The sequence below is a fragment of the Brachycentrus maculatus genome, unplaced genomic scaffold, assembly GCF_059751285.1.
Source record: "Brachycentrus maculatus isolate JH-2025_06_01 unplaced genomic scaffold, ASM5975128v1 h1tg000918l, whole genome shotgun sequence".
NCBI classification, from domain to species: Eukaryota; Metazoa; Arthropoda; class Insecta; order Trichoptera; family Brachycentridae; genus Brachycentrus; species Brachycentrus maculatus.
Genome location: NW_028281642.1, coordinates 4,400 through 20,229, shown reverse-complemented (window position 1 = coordinate 20,229; position 15,830 = coordinate 4,400). Strand labels below are relative to the sequence as shown.

General features: G+C 33.3%; 1 protein-coding gene across 1 annotated transcript; it reads right to left on the bottom strand.

Annotated features, from left to right (window-relative positions):
- Window positions 1-1,365: 1,365 nt before the first annotated feature.
- On the bottom strand, window positions 1,366-10,083 carry LOC148299835 (uncharacterized). The gene is made up of 8 exons (XM_088275624.1): window positions 9,866-10,083; window positions 8,232-8,347; window positions 7,457-7,596; window positions 6,843-6,957; window positions 5,720-6,768; window positions 4,745-4,863; window positions 3,716-3,846; window positions 1,366-1,625 (listed from the first exon to the last, which is right to left on the bottom strand). The coding sequence occupies exons 1-8, from the start codon at window positions 10,081-10,083 to the stop codon at window positions 1,366-1,368; spliced, it is 2,148 nt and encodes a 715-aa protein (XP_088131750.1).
- Window positions 10,084-15,830: the final 5,747 nt, after the last annotated feature.

Sequence of the window (15,830 nt, the reverse complement as noted above, 5' to 3'; positions counted from 1 at the left end):
CTCAGTTCATTTGATAAAATTTAGTTATTGGGATCAATGCATTAGAGAAAAAAGTTTTTATAAATCATTATTGTCACTACTGTTTATTAAAAAGAATGCAATTAAAATTGAAATCGCATTTTAATTATTTCTAAACACCTAGGCATCGATACTTATAAAAAAACTCAGATACGCCATGTGTAACAATCTGAGGGGAAAAAAGTGTTTAGAAATTTATTTACCTACTATAGCAACACAAAAATTAGGTATCTACTCACATAAAAAGGGAAAGGGGGGCCTCTAATAATGAAATATAATGCATATTTTTTTTGAAACTCAGTATTTCGAATATGTTTGGGACTCGGTTTAATCTATTCTGTCGTCTTTGAGATTTGGACAAAATCCCCCGCCACCTAAGATGTAAACTACTTTAAATTTAAATTTTGCTAGTGACTAAATAGTCTGGTTTTATTTTTTTAAACATAATTTATAATTTCTTTTTATTGTTTTACTATATTGAAATGGATTTATTCATTAAATCTTTAAAATTGAAAAACACTCAGTTATTTTTTTTTAATCTGGCATTACATGTGTTTCTTAACCCTCCGTCTACCAAGCGGGTCCAATGGACCCGTTCCGAAGCGAATGTTTAATTTATTGAAACTGTAAATATTTTTTTAAAATAAAATATAAAAAGTAGAGATTGGAGATGAGATAACAATATATTGCGTTCACAAGAGATATAAGTAACGAAAGTTCCATAGTTTACATATGGGTCCATTAGACCCAGAACGGTAGTTATTGATATTTTTGTTTCTAGTAGACAGGGGTGAAAGGTTTCGACTGTATCTGTCGGTTGAATTATTTAAAAAAATCTCACTTGCGTGGTAAAAAAAATTTACATCATCTGCAACTATCTTCAATTTCTAATTTTTATATTCCTTGATTATTTTGGTGTAAGACTTAATTGCATCACAGTTTGTTGTGATTAAAAAAAGAAATGTGTAAAAATGAACAAAAAGCTATAAATCAGAAAAAATATTAAGAAAAATTACATTTAAATTAATTTAATTGATGATATAATAAATGATGTCCGTCTTTGTAGTGTAGTGGTTAACGCATTTGGTAACCGTATAGCAGGTCTCGGGTATGATTCCCAGGGGGGCAGGGGTTAAGAACAAGAGTCAATTTTCACTTTAATATTTATTTAAAATCACCTTGGACTAGTATGTGAAGCTTAATCAAGAATCAGTATAACATTGCATCGATGCGATGAAGTGCCTTATGTTACATTTGTAAGCAGGGGAATAAGGTAAAAAAGAAAAAGATTTTTTTTTAATAAAATTCTATATTTAAATAATGAATACAAATGTACAAAATAATCATTTAATCTTCGGAATGTCTAAACCATCGGGAAGTAATGTTGGGAGCTTGGCTTCGTGAATTGTTTCTGTCCAGAACAACAAATGATTTGTCACCAGAATAATAATCATTTCTGATTCCAGCACTTTCAACATCTGCAAAATTATTCTTCGCCCATTGCCTTCGCGCTGTCTGTCTTGGCACTTGAGTGGAATGTATTTCCTTTACTATTTCCCTATGCAGAGGTGGTCTCGTGGGAGATTTGGGTGGTTTATATTCTGCGTCTACAAAAAAAAAAAACAGCTTTAGTAACAAATATTTTATTGATTTACTCTATACATATCTAGTATGCAACATAACCAGCTTCATTGTGTTCTGACACTTATCCACACTCATTGGTGGATATGCAATGTTGAGTAATCATTGTATGCCAAGTAATATTTTAAAAATCTTTTTCCTTCGCAGATATTGAGATTCAACACATACTGTTTTCGGCAGATCAAGTAGAAGGGTGGGTTCGAACTTATATTCTTCAACTCAAATTTCGTACACTAACCACGGGACCACAATATGTCCCAAGATTTGAGCAGAATCAAGTAAAATGGTGGATTTGAGCTTATAGCCTTCGAAATAACTCCTGTAATTGGAGATAATCCAGATTTTGTGAACAAGTATTCGGACACACTCAAAATGTTGTAAATAAATTATCTGATTAAATTATAAGCTTAAATAATAAAGATGAAAATGATATTTTGTTAGCAATTTTCCATTTTGCAGGAAAAGAATGTGAAGTAAGTGAGTAGTTGATAATATGAGAGATGATTGGACCAATGGAGTAAAAAATGAGATTAATCATGGATAAATTAATTCCATCGTATCCACTGGATAAAGAAAGGAGAATTTTTTTTTATTTCCGCTTCAGTGACAATATTAAATGAAAGAGGTTGGCAGTTGGGCTGAGGGAGAGATTTGATGTGTGATATTGTATTTGATTTGATTGCGCTATCAAGTAGAATGGGAGGTTTGGAAAAATGACTATTTAGGGCATTTAAGTCAATTGAAATATCTACAGCATCTTTAGGTTTTGCAAACCCTTGAGTCCTGAGAAACTTCCAAGAGTCCTTAGGGCTAGCCTGGACCAAAGACTCGTAAAAGAACCTACGTTTAGCGTTACGACACTTCTGATTGCATTTGTTTCTTAGAGACCTGTAATTTTCCCAGGTAGCGGTTCCAGGGTGGTTCTTCGCTTTATTGAAAGCTTTATCTCTCTTGCGCATTAGATGAGCTATATCCGCCGTAAACCACGGAGTAGGTGAGTGCTTGGTATTAATTTTCTTTATCGGCGCATGCCAATCGTAGAGAGAAATTATTTCTTGATTGAGAAAGTCAACTTTAGAGTCTATATCAGCCATGGTGAATAGATCATCCCAATTGATACAATTGGCATCAGTAACAAGTCTGTTGATGTCCATGTTACGAAAATTCCTCCTGAAAATCACCTTTTTTTGTTTTTTTACAGGCAATAAGTTATAGGATACGAAAATGAGATCATGTCTAGAGATACCTTTTAGAGAAATATTTTCTGGCGTTTCTCATGTGTGTGATTATAATCCAGGATTCAGACCTCACATACTAATAAAAGAGTTTCTGCTTAGTAAAAAGCTTCTTTACATCTCACCAATAAATGTCTCTAGTGAAGTTTTAGTGATTCAAGAATAATTTTTTAAAATTGGTTCTTATATTTAGAACTTCCTTGAATTTGAGTATTGTGATTGTCAATAATGGGTGGAATTGGTGAATGTTACAAGTGTGTAAAGCGATCACTTAAACCAGCCTATGACGGTCGTCAGCCTCGTAAATGCCCAGACTTCCATATTCTTATTCATCTTTATTGAGATGTCAAATTATAATATTATGGTCTTGGATTCAAAGTTCGTACACTAACCACGGAACTACAATACGTTCCAAGATTTGAGCAGAATCAAGTAGAATGTTGGATTCGAACTTATAGCCTTAGGACATTTGTGCACTACACGGAATTACGTGGAATTTTACCGTCCGGTACGTCATTAGCATTTTAAAACGATGATTGGCTTGGATTGGCTTGTGCTTTTGTCCATCTGGCTTCAGATCGGTGCTCTTGATCGGTGCGTGAATTTTGCGCGTAAATTCGATCATGCTAAACTGTCGTAGTCGCTTTCATTTTTCAAAACCGGACTGCCTGACGGTAAAATTCCGTGTAGTGTACAAGCGGCTTTAGGCTCAAAGTTCAATATCCATGGCTCCACAATAAGTCAAAGTAACATATTCTTAATAATAAAATCACCATTTTATTTTGATTTCGTCAGGATAATATTGCCATAAGAAAACTTACACCCTTTACTCGTTCTTCTGCTGTTTCTTTCACCAAATCCCTTTTTAGGTTCATCAACATTGGTCACGTGGAGGCGGTATGAAGGGGAATCTGATCTTCTCCGGGGTGATTGTACGCTGCTGACGGATGTCCTATAACAATACGTAAGCATAAAATTATAATTTAAAATAGTTCACGGAATATTTCAATAGATAAGTATATTCTAGACTACACAAATAGGCGACATTCTATTGAAGTCAATAATAAATTCTGAATTCTTTGCGTACCCACCACAAAGGTCAGTTCTTGGCCCTTGTTTACTAACATATTTGTGATAATTATTTAATGGAAAATCTTAAAAAGATTGTTTATGTACTGAGTTTTTTCAAAACAATCGCCATCTTATCGATGAGATTTTTTTTATTGCCTTTCAATATACACATAATATTATATTTGACAATATGCAAAAACACATAAAAATATTAAATTTATGGTCTACAAATTACGTTCTGATTATTTAGTTACGTACCCGTTTTAGGTCAGTAATTTTGAAAAAGAAGTAACTAATTATCACGTGGCTTCTCCGCAATGGTAGACAGAGATAATAAAACGCCACACCAATCTGTCTTTGCAAATAATCTTAGCCATTTCCACATTCATGCATCACCGTATACATACCCGCCGACTATTCCAACTCCTGACCTGACCGCGAACAAGTATTTGAAATACTTGATCATGCCAAGTTTTCCTCGGTCTTCCTCTGCTTCTATTATCATTCACATTTGCCTCATAAATTTGTTTCACTATTCTTTCTCCACACATTCGATTCACATGCCCAAACTATCTTAACACGCCTTTCTTAATTTTATCGCTAATGCTTCTCTCAGTCTTCCCTTCATTCCTAATATCATCATAATGTCATTGGTTTTGACTTTTAGTTCTTTCAAATTTCCTTTTCTGATTGTTTTTTATTTACTTTATGCACGCACCTGAGGAAAAATCAAGAGAGTAAAATAATATGGAAACTCGTTGATATAATCATATTCTTACCTCCGAGCTGATGGTTTGTATAGAAATGAACTTTCCGCATTCGTTGGGTCAGTTCGCTTTTCCTCCACTGGATTTATTTTACCGAGTACTTCAAAAGGGGGCTCATTATGATCTACACGCTGAAAAAATGTTAGTGTGTTAGTATTAATTTTATATAATGCTACAGGGCTAGTATTTTTCCTACGATCCTACTACAAGTACATTTCCTACAAGGAAAAGTATTATTCTACTGAATAATAATGAGAAACCTTTATCCATTTTAAATTAACCGGTGGCTTTAGGCCCGCGTTATCAGGAGATCTGTGTCTTGGTAACCTTTCTCTAATGAGATAGTCTGTGTACGCCTTTCTATATTCTGGCTGGGTAGTGTCCACACCGATAAAATTATCAGTACTTGGCATTACGGAGCTTTTGGGTTCAAAGTTTTCTGGACGGTAATCGTGATACGGTTTACTGTCTTTCTTTGAGTTTAATTCCTGGGGAATAAAATACAAATTTGAAAAATATTATTTACACCCTCAAACTAAGTCATAGTTTGCGGAAAAAAATGTTTAAAAAAGTGCTGAAATTGATATTGAAGTGCTTTTTTTACAATTGAGTATTAATTTTAGGAAGGAAGCAATGTATTAAATTCTACTAAATGAAATAAAATGACAATCAGTAATCATACTCCAAATTTTTTAATTCTTTACAAACATATTTAAATTTTAATGTACACCATCAAGTTAATTTATATCACATGCTTAGAGATCCCTGAGTTATCATAATCTGAATAGTTGTAAAAATTAACAAAAAAAAATTGTGTTAAATTCTAAGGAAATATGTAAAAAGTAATATTAATGTCATTCATATGTACACATGCTGAGATTTTTTTAAATACAGCTTTGTATTTACATACACGTTTCTTATAAAGTAATTTATTTAGGGTTAATTGTTATGAAATGATAATCATGATATAATCAAATAGATATATACCTGGTGAAAATCTCTCCGCATTCCGGAGGTAGGTCGAGATGCTCTGCCTTTCGGAGGACGTCCGGTGAGGCGATCTTCCGGAGGTTTCGGAGATTTGGGAGGCTTGGACGTTCCCTCCATCGTTCTATGTTTGTCTAAATATGGTCTCAAATCCCCGGTGAACACCTGAGGAGACGCTGCTCTCCTCGGAGTGGGAGGTTTGGTCGCGGCCTCAATTTTGGCCGCGGTATCTGTGGACACAGGAAGACTGCCCTCAGGGTTTACGATCAAATTGTGCGAGTCTGCGTGGGAAGGTACGTAAGCGTTGTTTTTGGGTTCCGATTTTAAAATATCGTCATTTAGCATTAAACTATCCGGATGTTGTTTTGGTATTTGTTTAACTAGTGGTAAGGCGATAAACTTGTCTTTGTATTCAGGGGTAGTATATAGTTCCCCTTCGAGTTTGAGATTGGGAGTTTGGCGAAGAGATGGTCGCCTATCGATAGGAAACTGCTGGAAGGATTTCGTGTATTCTGGCGTAAAATCTAAAACTCCTTCACATTTCAAGTTCGTCGGCATTCTTTGTATTTCTGGCTTTGTACCCGTTAAAGCGTGTTCTATAAATTGACTAAGGGTTTCCGAATACAGATTCATCTTTCCTTCCGTGTCGACGTGCAGTTCGGAGTCAGGTTTCTTGGTGACGGGCCGGTGTCGAGGGAAGTCGACGAAGACATCTTTGTATTCCGGAAGATGGAGAAATTCACCTTCGAGAAAGAGGTTAGAGTTCCGCTTGGCTAGAGGAGGACGTGTACAGTTTTCGAATATAATAAACTTATCTCGGTTTTCTGTGAGCGTGTTTAGATCGCCCTCTAGCTTCAACTGAGTTTCCCTTCTAAGCAGGTCGGGCCTTTTTGAGAAAACGTATTCTATAAACTTATCTCGGTTTTCTGTAAGAGTGTTAAGATCGCCTTCCAGCTTTAAATGAGATTCTCCTCTAAGCAGGTCGGGCCGTTTTGAAAGAACGTATTCGATAAATTGATCTCGCTTTTCGGTTTGAAATAGCATCTCACCTGAAATAAATGTTATTTTATCTTTACAAATTCATGCCTATATACATGTTCTAGGGAAACAGCGCTATTGGTACCTTCGGGTCGCAGATCTCCTTGCGGCTGTAAGCGGTACCTGTGGGAAGCTCGACTCACACTATTGTCGACGAGATCTTCAGAGTGACTTAAGCATCTTCGCATATTTATATTTTCCTGGAATCAAATCAAATTGTTCCCGTATTGCGTTTAGATTAGATGGAAAATTCAACGTGTATGGTTCTACTAGGCTAATGGAAATCGCCGAGAAAAACGTCATTACATCACAATTGGATATATTCAGCATAAAACTTTCAAAGTATGGTGGTACAGAAAACGTGAAAATAAAGGACTTATAAGCAGCGTTTAAAATGTACAAGCTATGAAATTGGAAATGCTAAACCTAATGTTCTCGACCTTGCCGCCTCTCTTATTTTCCAACCAACTCTTTCCACCCTTTTCATCCCATATATCAGTAATGTCCCTCACCCTGACCTGCTTCGCTTACGTCATCAGCATGCTATCAAATAAATGTAACTCCATGATAAAAAAAAAAAAAAACAAAAAAAAACTGGTACTCAGAACTGATAACATTGCTTTCATATATCATACGAGAAAGGGGTCAAAGAAAATAATGATAAATCTTGATGGAGAAAAATATAATACAAACACCTACTTTGTTTTCATCTTCCGCGTGAGAAGTCAAGTTAACGAGAGATCTGGCAACAAGCGCTGGTGGACCGAAACTATATCTGTACTCTGTTGTGACGTCCTTTAAGGATCCAGTCTCTAGACACAGGTTGTCTCGGTTAAGATCTGCGAGAAAAACACATTTAAAAGATATCTTAATGAATAAAATTACATAGGAAATAAGTAATCTAGACAAATAGTTCATACACCTGATTTTCAGATATGATTTGTTCTAATCAAAACTCTTGAAATATTAGTGCTTACGTTAAGTTGGGTTGGGATTAGTTAATACATCAAAATAAAACGTTTCATTTGTTTAAGACCATTTTTTGAGTTTATTAATCTCAACACGAATAGTTTCCAGAACTATAAAAAAAGTAGTATTTGAGTATAAAAGTAAAACATTTTTTTGAGATCACTTTTTGAGTTTATTACCATAATGTAAACATGACTAGTTGCGAAAACTCTAGATGTTCTTTAAACTAGTCGTGTTAAAAAGTGGTATTATAAAAGTGATTTATTTTTAGCTTTAAATCATCATATTATTCCACAAAGTTAATGCCAGATAAAAAAATATTATAGGTTTACGTAAGGTTAAGTTGAGTTAGGCAGGATTGGTTTATGTTAGGTCAGGTTAGATTTGGATATGCGAGGTGGAGACAGGTTTACCATTTAGATTACTTCATTCTGGCTCAGCCTAGCTATAGTCTTATTTGGAAGGTATTAAGGTATTGCGAGTATAAGGAATTGAGTTCTCTCACCGTGAGGTTTCCTTCGGCTGTACCAGCGGAGTTCGTCCACTGTCAGTCCTGGGGGTAGACGTGCCCCCGCTCCTGGAACTGCCCCCGCACCAGACCAAATCTTGGGTCCCGCGCGCCTGCTAAATTAATAATAAAAAAAACTATAAAATTGTGTTATTTTTCTTCTATTCTTTCCTGTATATCCGTGTTCAAAAATCATGTTCTAAATCATTTTTCCATGTGACGAAAAGTTTACATAAAAAAATAAAAAAATCCCATTCTATTAAAACTGTCAATTATCTTGTAAATTACTTACGATCGATTTTTTTTAGACAAAGAGAAATCTTTGTGTTTATTATTATTATTATTTACAAAAATACTTTCAGCAATACAATTTCAGCATATTTCCGTGAGCCTAAGCGGCTCATTAGTAGAAATAGGTACCAAATTGTGGTAGAGTGGGTTCGAACTGAGAAACTCGTACTCTAGACACCGATTCATTTATTTTACACGTATAATTTATGGATTAAAAACTAAAAATAATTTACTAAATAACCGAAAATTATATATTAGATGACTTGTAAATCGGTAATTGTATTTATTTAGCGAAAACACAACCCTAATTGCAAGTACCTACCTTTCATTTTGTTCTCTCGTAAGTAAATACTGTTTTCCCCATATGTTCAGGCTTCCGTCCGCCATTATTCAAATTCAGAAACATTCTTTTTCCTGAAAATTTCATCGCGTGCAACAAGAAGAACCATAACACAAGTTTAGCGCAAAATTCCCGTCAGAAAATAATAATGCCGTCGCTTATGGAGGAATCTAACGTTAGATAAATTCGGGAATATTACCGTAATTACACTAAACTCCCATTAATAAAAATGTTCGCAAACAAAAAATTACAAACGAGTTAAGTAGGTCCAACACAAGTATAATAAATAATACTGTATTAATAATATTAGAATATACGTAAGTAAGTATATAGATTTTTTTACCTCCTAACCTTTCAAGAACTCTTTCTTTTCAAAAATTATTTCGAAAAAAAACTTTTTTCAAATTCTTGGAAGTTCTACATTTGAACCAATTTTGAAACATTGTTCTTGAATTACTAGAACTTCACCAGAGACGTCTATTGGTGAGATGAAAAGAACCTTTTTACTGAGCAGAAACTCTTTTATTAGTATGTGAGGTCCGAACCCTGGATTATAATCACACACACGAGAAACGCCAGAAAATATCATTTTCATTTTTATCATTAAAGCTTATAATTTGACAAGAAAATTTATTTACAACATTTTGAGTGTGTCCAAATACTTGTGTCCAAAATGAAGATACCAGGAAAAGAACCAAGGTGGAGGATGTCATGGATCGCGTGGCGAAACTCAAATGGCAGTGGGGAGGACATATTTCAAGACAGGACCCCACAAGATGGACCCCAAGGATTCTACGATAGAGACCTTTAGGAAAACAAAAGAGGTGTCGGAAGACCCCAAAAGAGATGGTCCGACGACATAGTCGCTGTGGGGTGTAAAAACTGTCTGCAAACAGACCGGAGGAAATGTAAAGAAGGGGAAGAGGCCTATACCCAGCAGTGGAGGTAGAGGGCTCATAAAGAAGAAAAAGAAGAAGAAAGTAAAAAATCTATCTTTCACCCAATAGTATCTGACGTGACACCAAAAAGCCACTTATTTCGGATGGCCGTAAAGTACTTCCCGCTTATAGTTTCCCTTTGTATGAGGCTGTTGGCGTGTGCAGAACCGTGGTCCCATCTCCCGTCCCCTCGGTGGCTGGCACCACCCCCACCCCTCACTCGGCCCCATGGCAGAGCCATTAACCCACTGACACGAACCTCGAACCGCGAGCCTCCCATAACAAACTTTATCTAGACTTCGAAAATAGATACTCCTGTAGCTGATTATTCGTTATGTACCAAAAACGTTTTTACAAAGGAGCAAACGTTTGTTTAAATAAAAAATACAATATTCTCAATATTATTAATGTTTAAAGCATTTACTTTGTGGTTAGTCATTTTTACTTATTTATTTTTTTACAAAAATGTTAATAATATTTATATTTAACCACTCACCGAGATTTTTATGTCTACCGGTTTCGAGACGTACCCGTCTCTTAGTCAGAATAATCACTATTACAGCATGCAAACAATACCACCCTTCACCACCATAGCACCATTTACACAATTAAAACTACACAAAATGTTTTACATACGCGATTTTTTCTCGACCCGAAGACCAACATGCACTAAAGTTTTCACCACAGACATGCGTTACGAGCCGATGTCAAAAAATCAACGAAATCAACCATACATGCTGACGAGAGAGAAGATTATGTTTAAGTGCACCTTTCATTCTCCTTTCTTTAACTTCATCAATCTTTCCATCCCTAGAAAATATACTTCCCAAATATACGAAATCATCTACCTTTGCAAAATTATGTATTTGTGTATATGTATATACATTTGTTATTTAATAATTATTATTACTGAGATGTGATGAATTAAAATAGTGTAGTAGGCCCGTTTAAAAAAAACAACTTACATAAATTTGAATTTTCATCAACTCGTCAACATAAATTGTAGAGTTATGATGTTTCGCAAATTTTCCTAGTTCGCATCAAATTTTAATTAAAGTTCAAAAAACTTTACCCCATGGTCAGAAAGTTTTCTAATTAGCACGTCAGCCTTGAGAACCTACTCAGTATCAGCTAAGGTTGTATAACCGCTAATTTTTCATTTGTTTATTTATGGCACGAATGCGATTAACGGTGTAATAAATAACACTGATAAATTCATGTATACGTTACACTTGTGTAACATCCAATATTCTGCCCATTGTTGAACATCCATATTGGATTAATTTTTGGAACTTGTATATATGCAATCGTCTATAATCCCTTTCGCATATAAAGGCCCAGCATTTGTTAAGTCGCAATCATAACGAGTGTTTTTGCCTAGAATTTGCACTCATGAATTACATAAAATTATAGTAACTTTAAACATAAAGAGTAAATCTACTCACGAGTAGGCATAGGCTATGAAACTTAAAAAGTTGAAGCCAGAATAGGGTCATGATAAGCAGTGTTGCATAAGCCGTAGATAGCTTTCAGAGTCAGTTGGACGTTAGGTAATTAAAAAAAAAAGTCGCAATCATTCCATCGGAGAGGTCACATGTCTCTTTACGCCCGATAACTTTAAAGAATGTATATTGGATATTTTTTTGTTTTTTGAAAATAAGTATATAGATTTTATTAACTCCTTACCTTTCAATGACTCTTCTTTTCAAAACCAAATAATTATTTCAAAGAAAAACTTATTTTTTCAATGCAAAAACGGTGTTATAAGAAAAAAAATAACGTAAAATGTTGCCTGGATTTAGAGAAAATTAAGTTTCAATTCAACGAATGCTGGGCCTTATTAAGAATAAATAATGATCAACAGTTAAGAAGTTTAGTAAAGGGCAGTATGGTAAAAGTTACACAATGTATAAAGCGATCACTAAAACCAGCATTAAACCAATCGCAGTTTGCAAGCCTTATAAATGGTGTGACTTTCATATTACCTTTTTAAAAAAGCTTATTCGTAAAAGCTCTATCGAGATATGTAAATAAGAATGAAAAGTATTAGGAATGAGGCTGTATTACCAAACCTTCTTAGAGACTGCAGTCAACAACGGGCAAGTGCAGACTGGATGTTGGTTAAACGTTTTACTGATAAATTCACATTGGTCACGAATGGTTTTTATGGGAAAATTTTCGTTCCAGACTAATAGATTGTTAATATTATTGATAAAGGTCACTGGTCAACTGGTCATGTACAATAAATTGGCGACGCTCGTAAAATTCTCAAAATAATCGCAATACTTAATGTGAAAACACAATTATTATTTGGGTCAGTACTTTGCATGTCCGTTTTCAAGAAAGGCCAATCATTTCGGAAGCTTATGTATCAAACCATGAACGTCAATGTAAATCAATGAAGCAATAATAAATAAAATCCAGGCACATAAAGCGTATAGTACTTTATTACACCCTTTCCAATGTGGGGTGGAAAGTGTGTCAGCGTTTTGGGGGTTGTGAGCACGAAAATAAAAATAATAGGATATAAAAAGCAGCCGTTCAGATAAGGTGCAACAAAAAAGCACATGTCGCCTTAGATTATTCATATTTTGCTATTTTAAATTTTATTTTCATAAGCATTTAGAATTTTAATAATGATTTCTTGAAATTACAATTCTTTTTTGTCCCAAAAATATACGACAAAATGGACTAGCCAATAATTTTATAACAAAGAAATATATTTTTATTATTTTATTTATTTAATATAGTTACATTTTATACAATTTAATTCAATTTCAATACATTTCAACTAAATACAAACTAATAATTTTAGTTGCGCTGAGCCTCCCAAAAAAAGGGTCTTTTGCTTGGAGAGGGACTTTTTTCTTCTTTTTTGTTGTTGTTGATAGTATCATGTTATACATTTAAATAAAAATATTACTGGGGAATATTTTAAGTGTGTCCAAATACATACTTGTTCACAAATCTGGATTATCTCCAATTATAGGAGTTATTTTTCATATTATTTTCATCTCACTAATAGATGTCTCTAGTGAAGTTCTAGTGATTCAAGAACAACGTTTCAAAATTGCTTCATATATATAGAACTTCCAAGGATTTGAGTGGTGTGGTTATCAATAATGGGTAGAATTGGTGAATATTGCACGTGTGTAAAGTGATCACTTAACCAGCCTATATAGATTTCCATATTCTACTTCATCTTTGTTGAGATGTAAAAAAAGAAATCGGCTTGTTTTTTTTGTCACACCGTAAATATGGAAATAAGATTACGTTTTTATCCTTAACGTTCAATAGTTTTATGGGAAAAGTTTCTTAATTTACTTATATGTAATACAAAAGTGAAAGTTATATGCAGAGTATAAATGAAGTAAAATAAATTGTGCACATTTGTAGAAATAATAATATTATATCACGAAATTAAAAGGAAAATATATTTTTTATTTAACTTTATGGAATGACATGTTGATTTAAAAAAATAAACACTTGTAATAAACCACTTAATGAGTTTTATTTTATTATACACGACTAGTTTCGAAAACTTACAGATGTTTTCATCTACAGATGAAAATCCTTATTATTTTTTTGCTCGCTAGTTTTACCTGTTTAGTTTAACCCCCCTGGGGAGGAAAATAATTTGCTGCTTTCTCTGGAGCATTATTTGCTTAGTTATGACAATCTAAATAAACATATAATGCTGTAGTTTATTATGTATAAATAATTTGGAATTATTAGTTGAGGCAGTACTAGTAATGCACCATTAAAAAGTGTTTTTACTACCCAAAAATCTATATTGAAAATATAGATTTGACAATATTTTCAATACTTATTTTGACCGATTTTACTATACTTAAAGTTTTGTCACGGATTCTCAAAGAGGAAATATTGTGCAAATTACATCTTATGATAGTCAAACGACTATACGCAAAACTATACTTACATATGCAAATAATAATTTCATTCACATAACACAAGAAAGTATCTCCTAGCACAGCACACAAATCACAATAAACACACTTTATGGTTAACGTACCAGAACTATAAGATCCAAAACACAGAAGCACGTCAAACAAAACCTAACACATACCTTTTTGGTCAAAAGAACATTGATTATTATGCAATTAAGTTGAATAACCTGCTTTCGTTATCCATTAAGTCATCAAAAAAAAGAAGAATATGGAAGTCTGGGCATTTACGGGGCTGACGACCGTCATAGGCTGGTTTAAGTGATCACTTTACACACGTGTAACATTCACCAATTCTACCCATTATTGACAACCACACTACTCAAATTCTTGGAAGTTCTATATATATGAACCAACTTAGAAACCTTGTTCTTGAATCACTAGAACTTCACTAGAGACATCTATTGGTGAGATGTAAAGAAGCTTTTTATTAAGCAGAAACTTCTTAATAAAAAGAAGAAACTTAATTAAACTTCTTAACAATTATTTCTTTTCTTCTTTATCTTTGATGAGATGTCAAAAGATAATATGAAAATAACTCCTGTAATTGGAGATAATCCAGATTTTGTGAACAAGTATTTGGAAACACTCAAAATGTTGTAAATCCATTAAGTCATTGAAAATATAACTTAATATAAAAGAGCTATTCATAAATGGATAATCGTATTTAATTCCATGTCATAAACAATTTATATATATATATATATATATATATATATATATATATATATATATATATATATATATATATATATATATATATATATATATATATATATATATATATATATATATATATATATATATATATATATATATATATATATATATATATATATTAAAAGCATTGTTAATTTTGTGGTATGGTAAAATCAAATGCTAGTTTTCTTTCAAATATTGTAAAATGTGCTCTTTGCACGGGAAAACTCAGTGAAGGCACATTATTATAATTATGTGTATGATGAAATAAAAATAAATAAACAATTTAATTGAGATTTATTAGGGGCGTAGCGAAGGTGTGGAGCATGCTGACACGCCTTCTCTTTTATGCATTCACACACATACCTAGGGCTTATCGTTAAAATCTAAAATCTAGTAAAATTTCACCGACAGTTAACTCCATATAAATTGCCTTTATTTTGTTTTGGTTTATGGTTTAAACTCACGTGGAATCTTTTTTACGCTCTGAAAGTTTTCAAACTCGGTCAGACTCGACTGAGAGATAACGTCGTTAAAATTCTGTTGATTTTCCGATTGCTGAAAGTTAAACTGACGTTAAAAATAAACTTGGGTGTGCGTTTAGATTAATATCTACCCTTGCAGTTTGTTACGTGTAGGTACTAGCCGAGCCATCGTACCGAAAGAATACTGAAAAAAATCACGAAATGCATATCCTGCTTATTGTATTTTATAATCTATCTATTATATTTTCCTTCCTGCAAATTCCATTTTATACCATACCCTCACCCTTTTAGTTCCACTCTCTATCTCTTTCACACACATACAAACACATCCTCCCGCATTTAAAAATACTTTTCTCTCTCAATATACTACAACAAAGTATTCATAACATTTATCGCTTGTTTGGTGTAACAATGACGTAATTACACTTTTAAAAAAATGTCAAAATGTGCGGAAAAAACTATTTACATCGGCAGAAACATTAGCAGAATTGATTTTGTGGTGAAATGCTGCGAGAATTCGCGAGTGTCATTGTAGAATTGAATAAAATTGCGCCATTTTTGTTGCTACAACGCCTGAATGGCATTTCCTGTAATATGTCTAAAAGTGTTATTACGCCATTGTTGCACCAAATGAGCTATATTTGGAATTAATTAATTGACTTTTATTATTGTCAATCTAACTATTTTCACATTTTTGTATGTATAAGCTGTATAATTCCAAATAAATAAAACAGTAAACCCCTCTATAACATTGAAATAAGTACCGCAGAATCGGAGAGGGTTAATGTATTTAAATTGTATTTTAAATGAATCATTTAAAGTTTTTCTGTTGGTTAAAATGTAAAAATAAAATTTAAAACAATAATCCCTTATTATGT

Bases quoted from the DNA above. Each gene is read 5' to 3' on its own strand.
- LOC148299835 (XM_088275624.1), bottom strand. From the start codon at position 10,083: ATGGGAGGCTCGCGGTTCGAGGTTCGTGTCAGTGGGTTAATGGCTCTG. The intron at 7,597-8,231 runs GTGAGAGAACTC...TTTTTCTCGCAG, and splicing joins CAGCCGAAGGAAACCTCACG to ATCTTAACCGAGACAACCTG. The intron at 3,847-4,744 runs GTAAGAATATGA...GTATTGTTATAG, and splicing joins TACAAACCATCAGCTCGGAG to GACATCCGTCAGCAGCGTAC.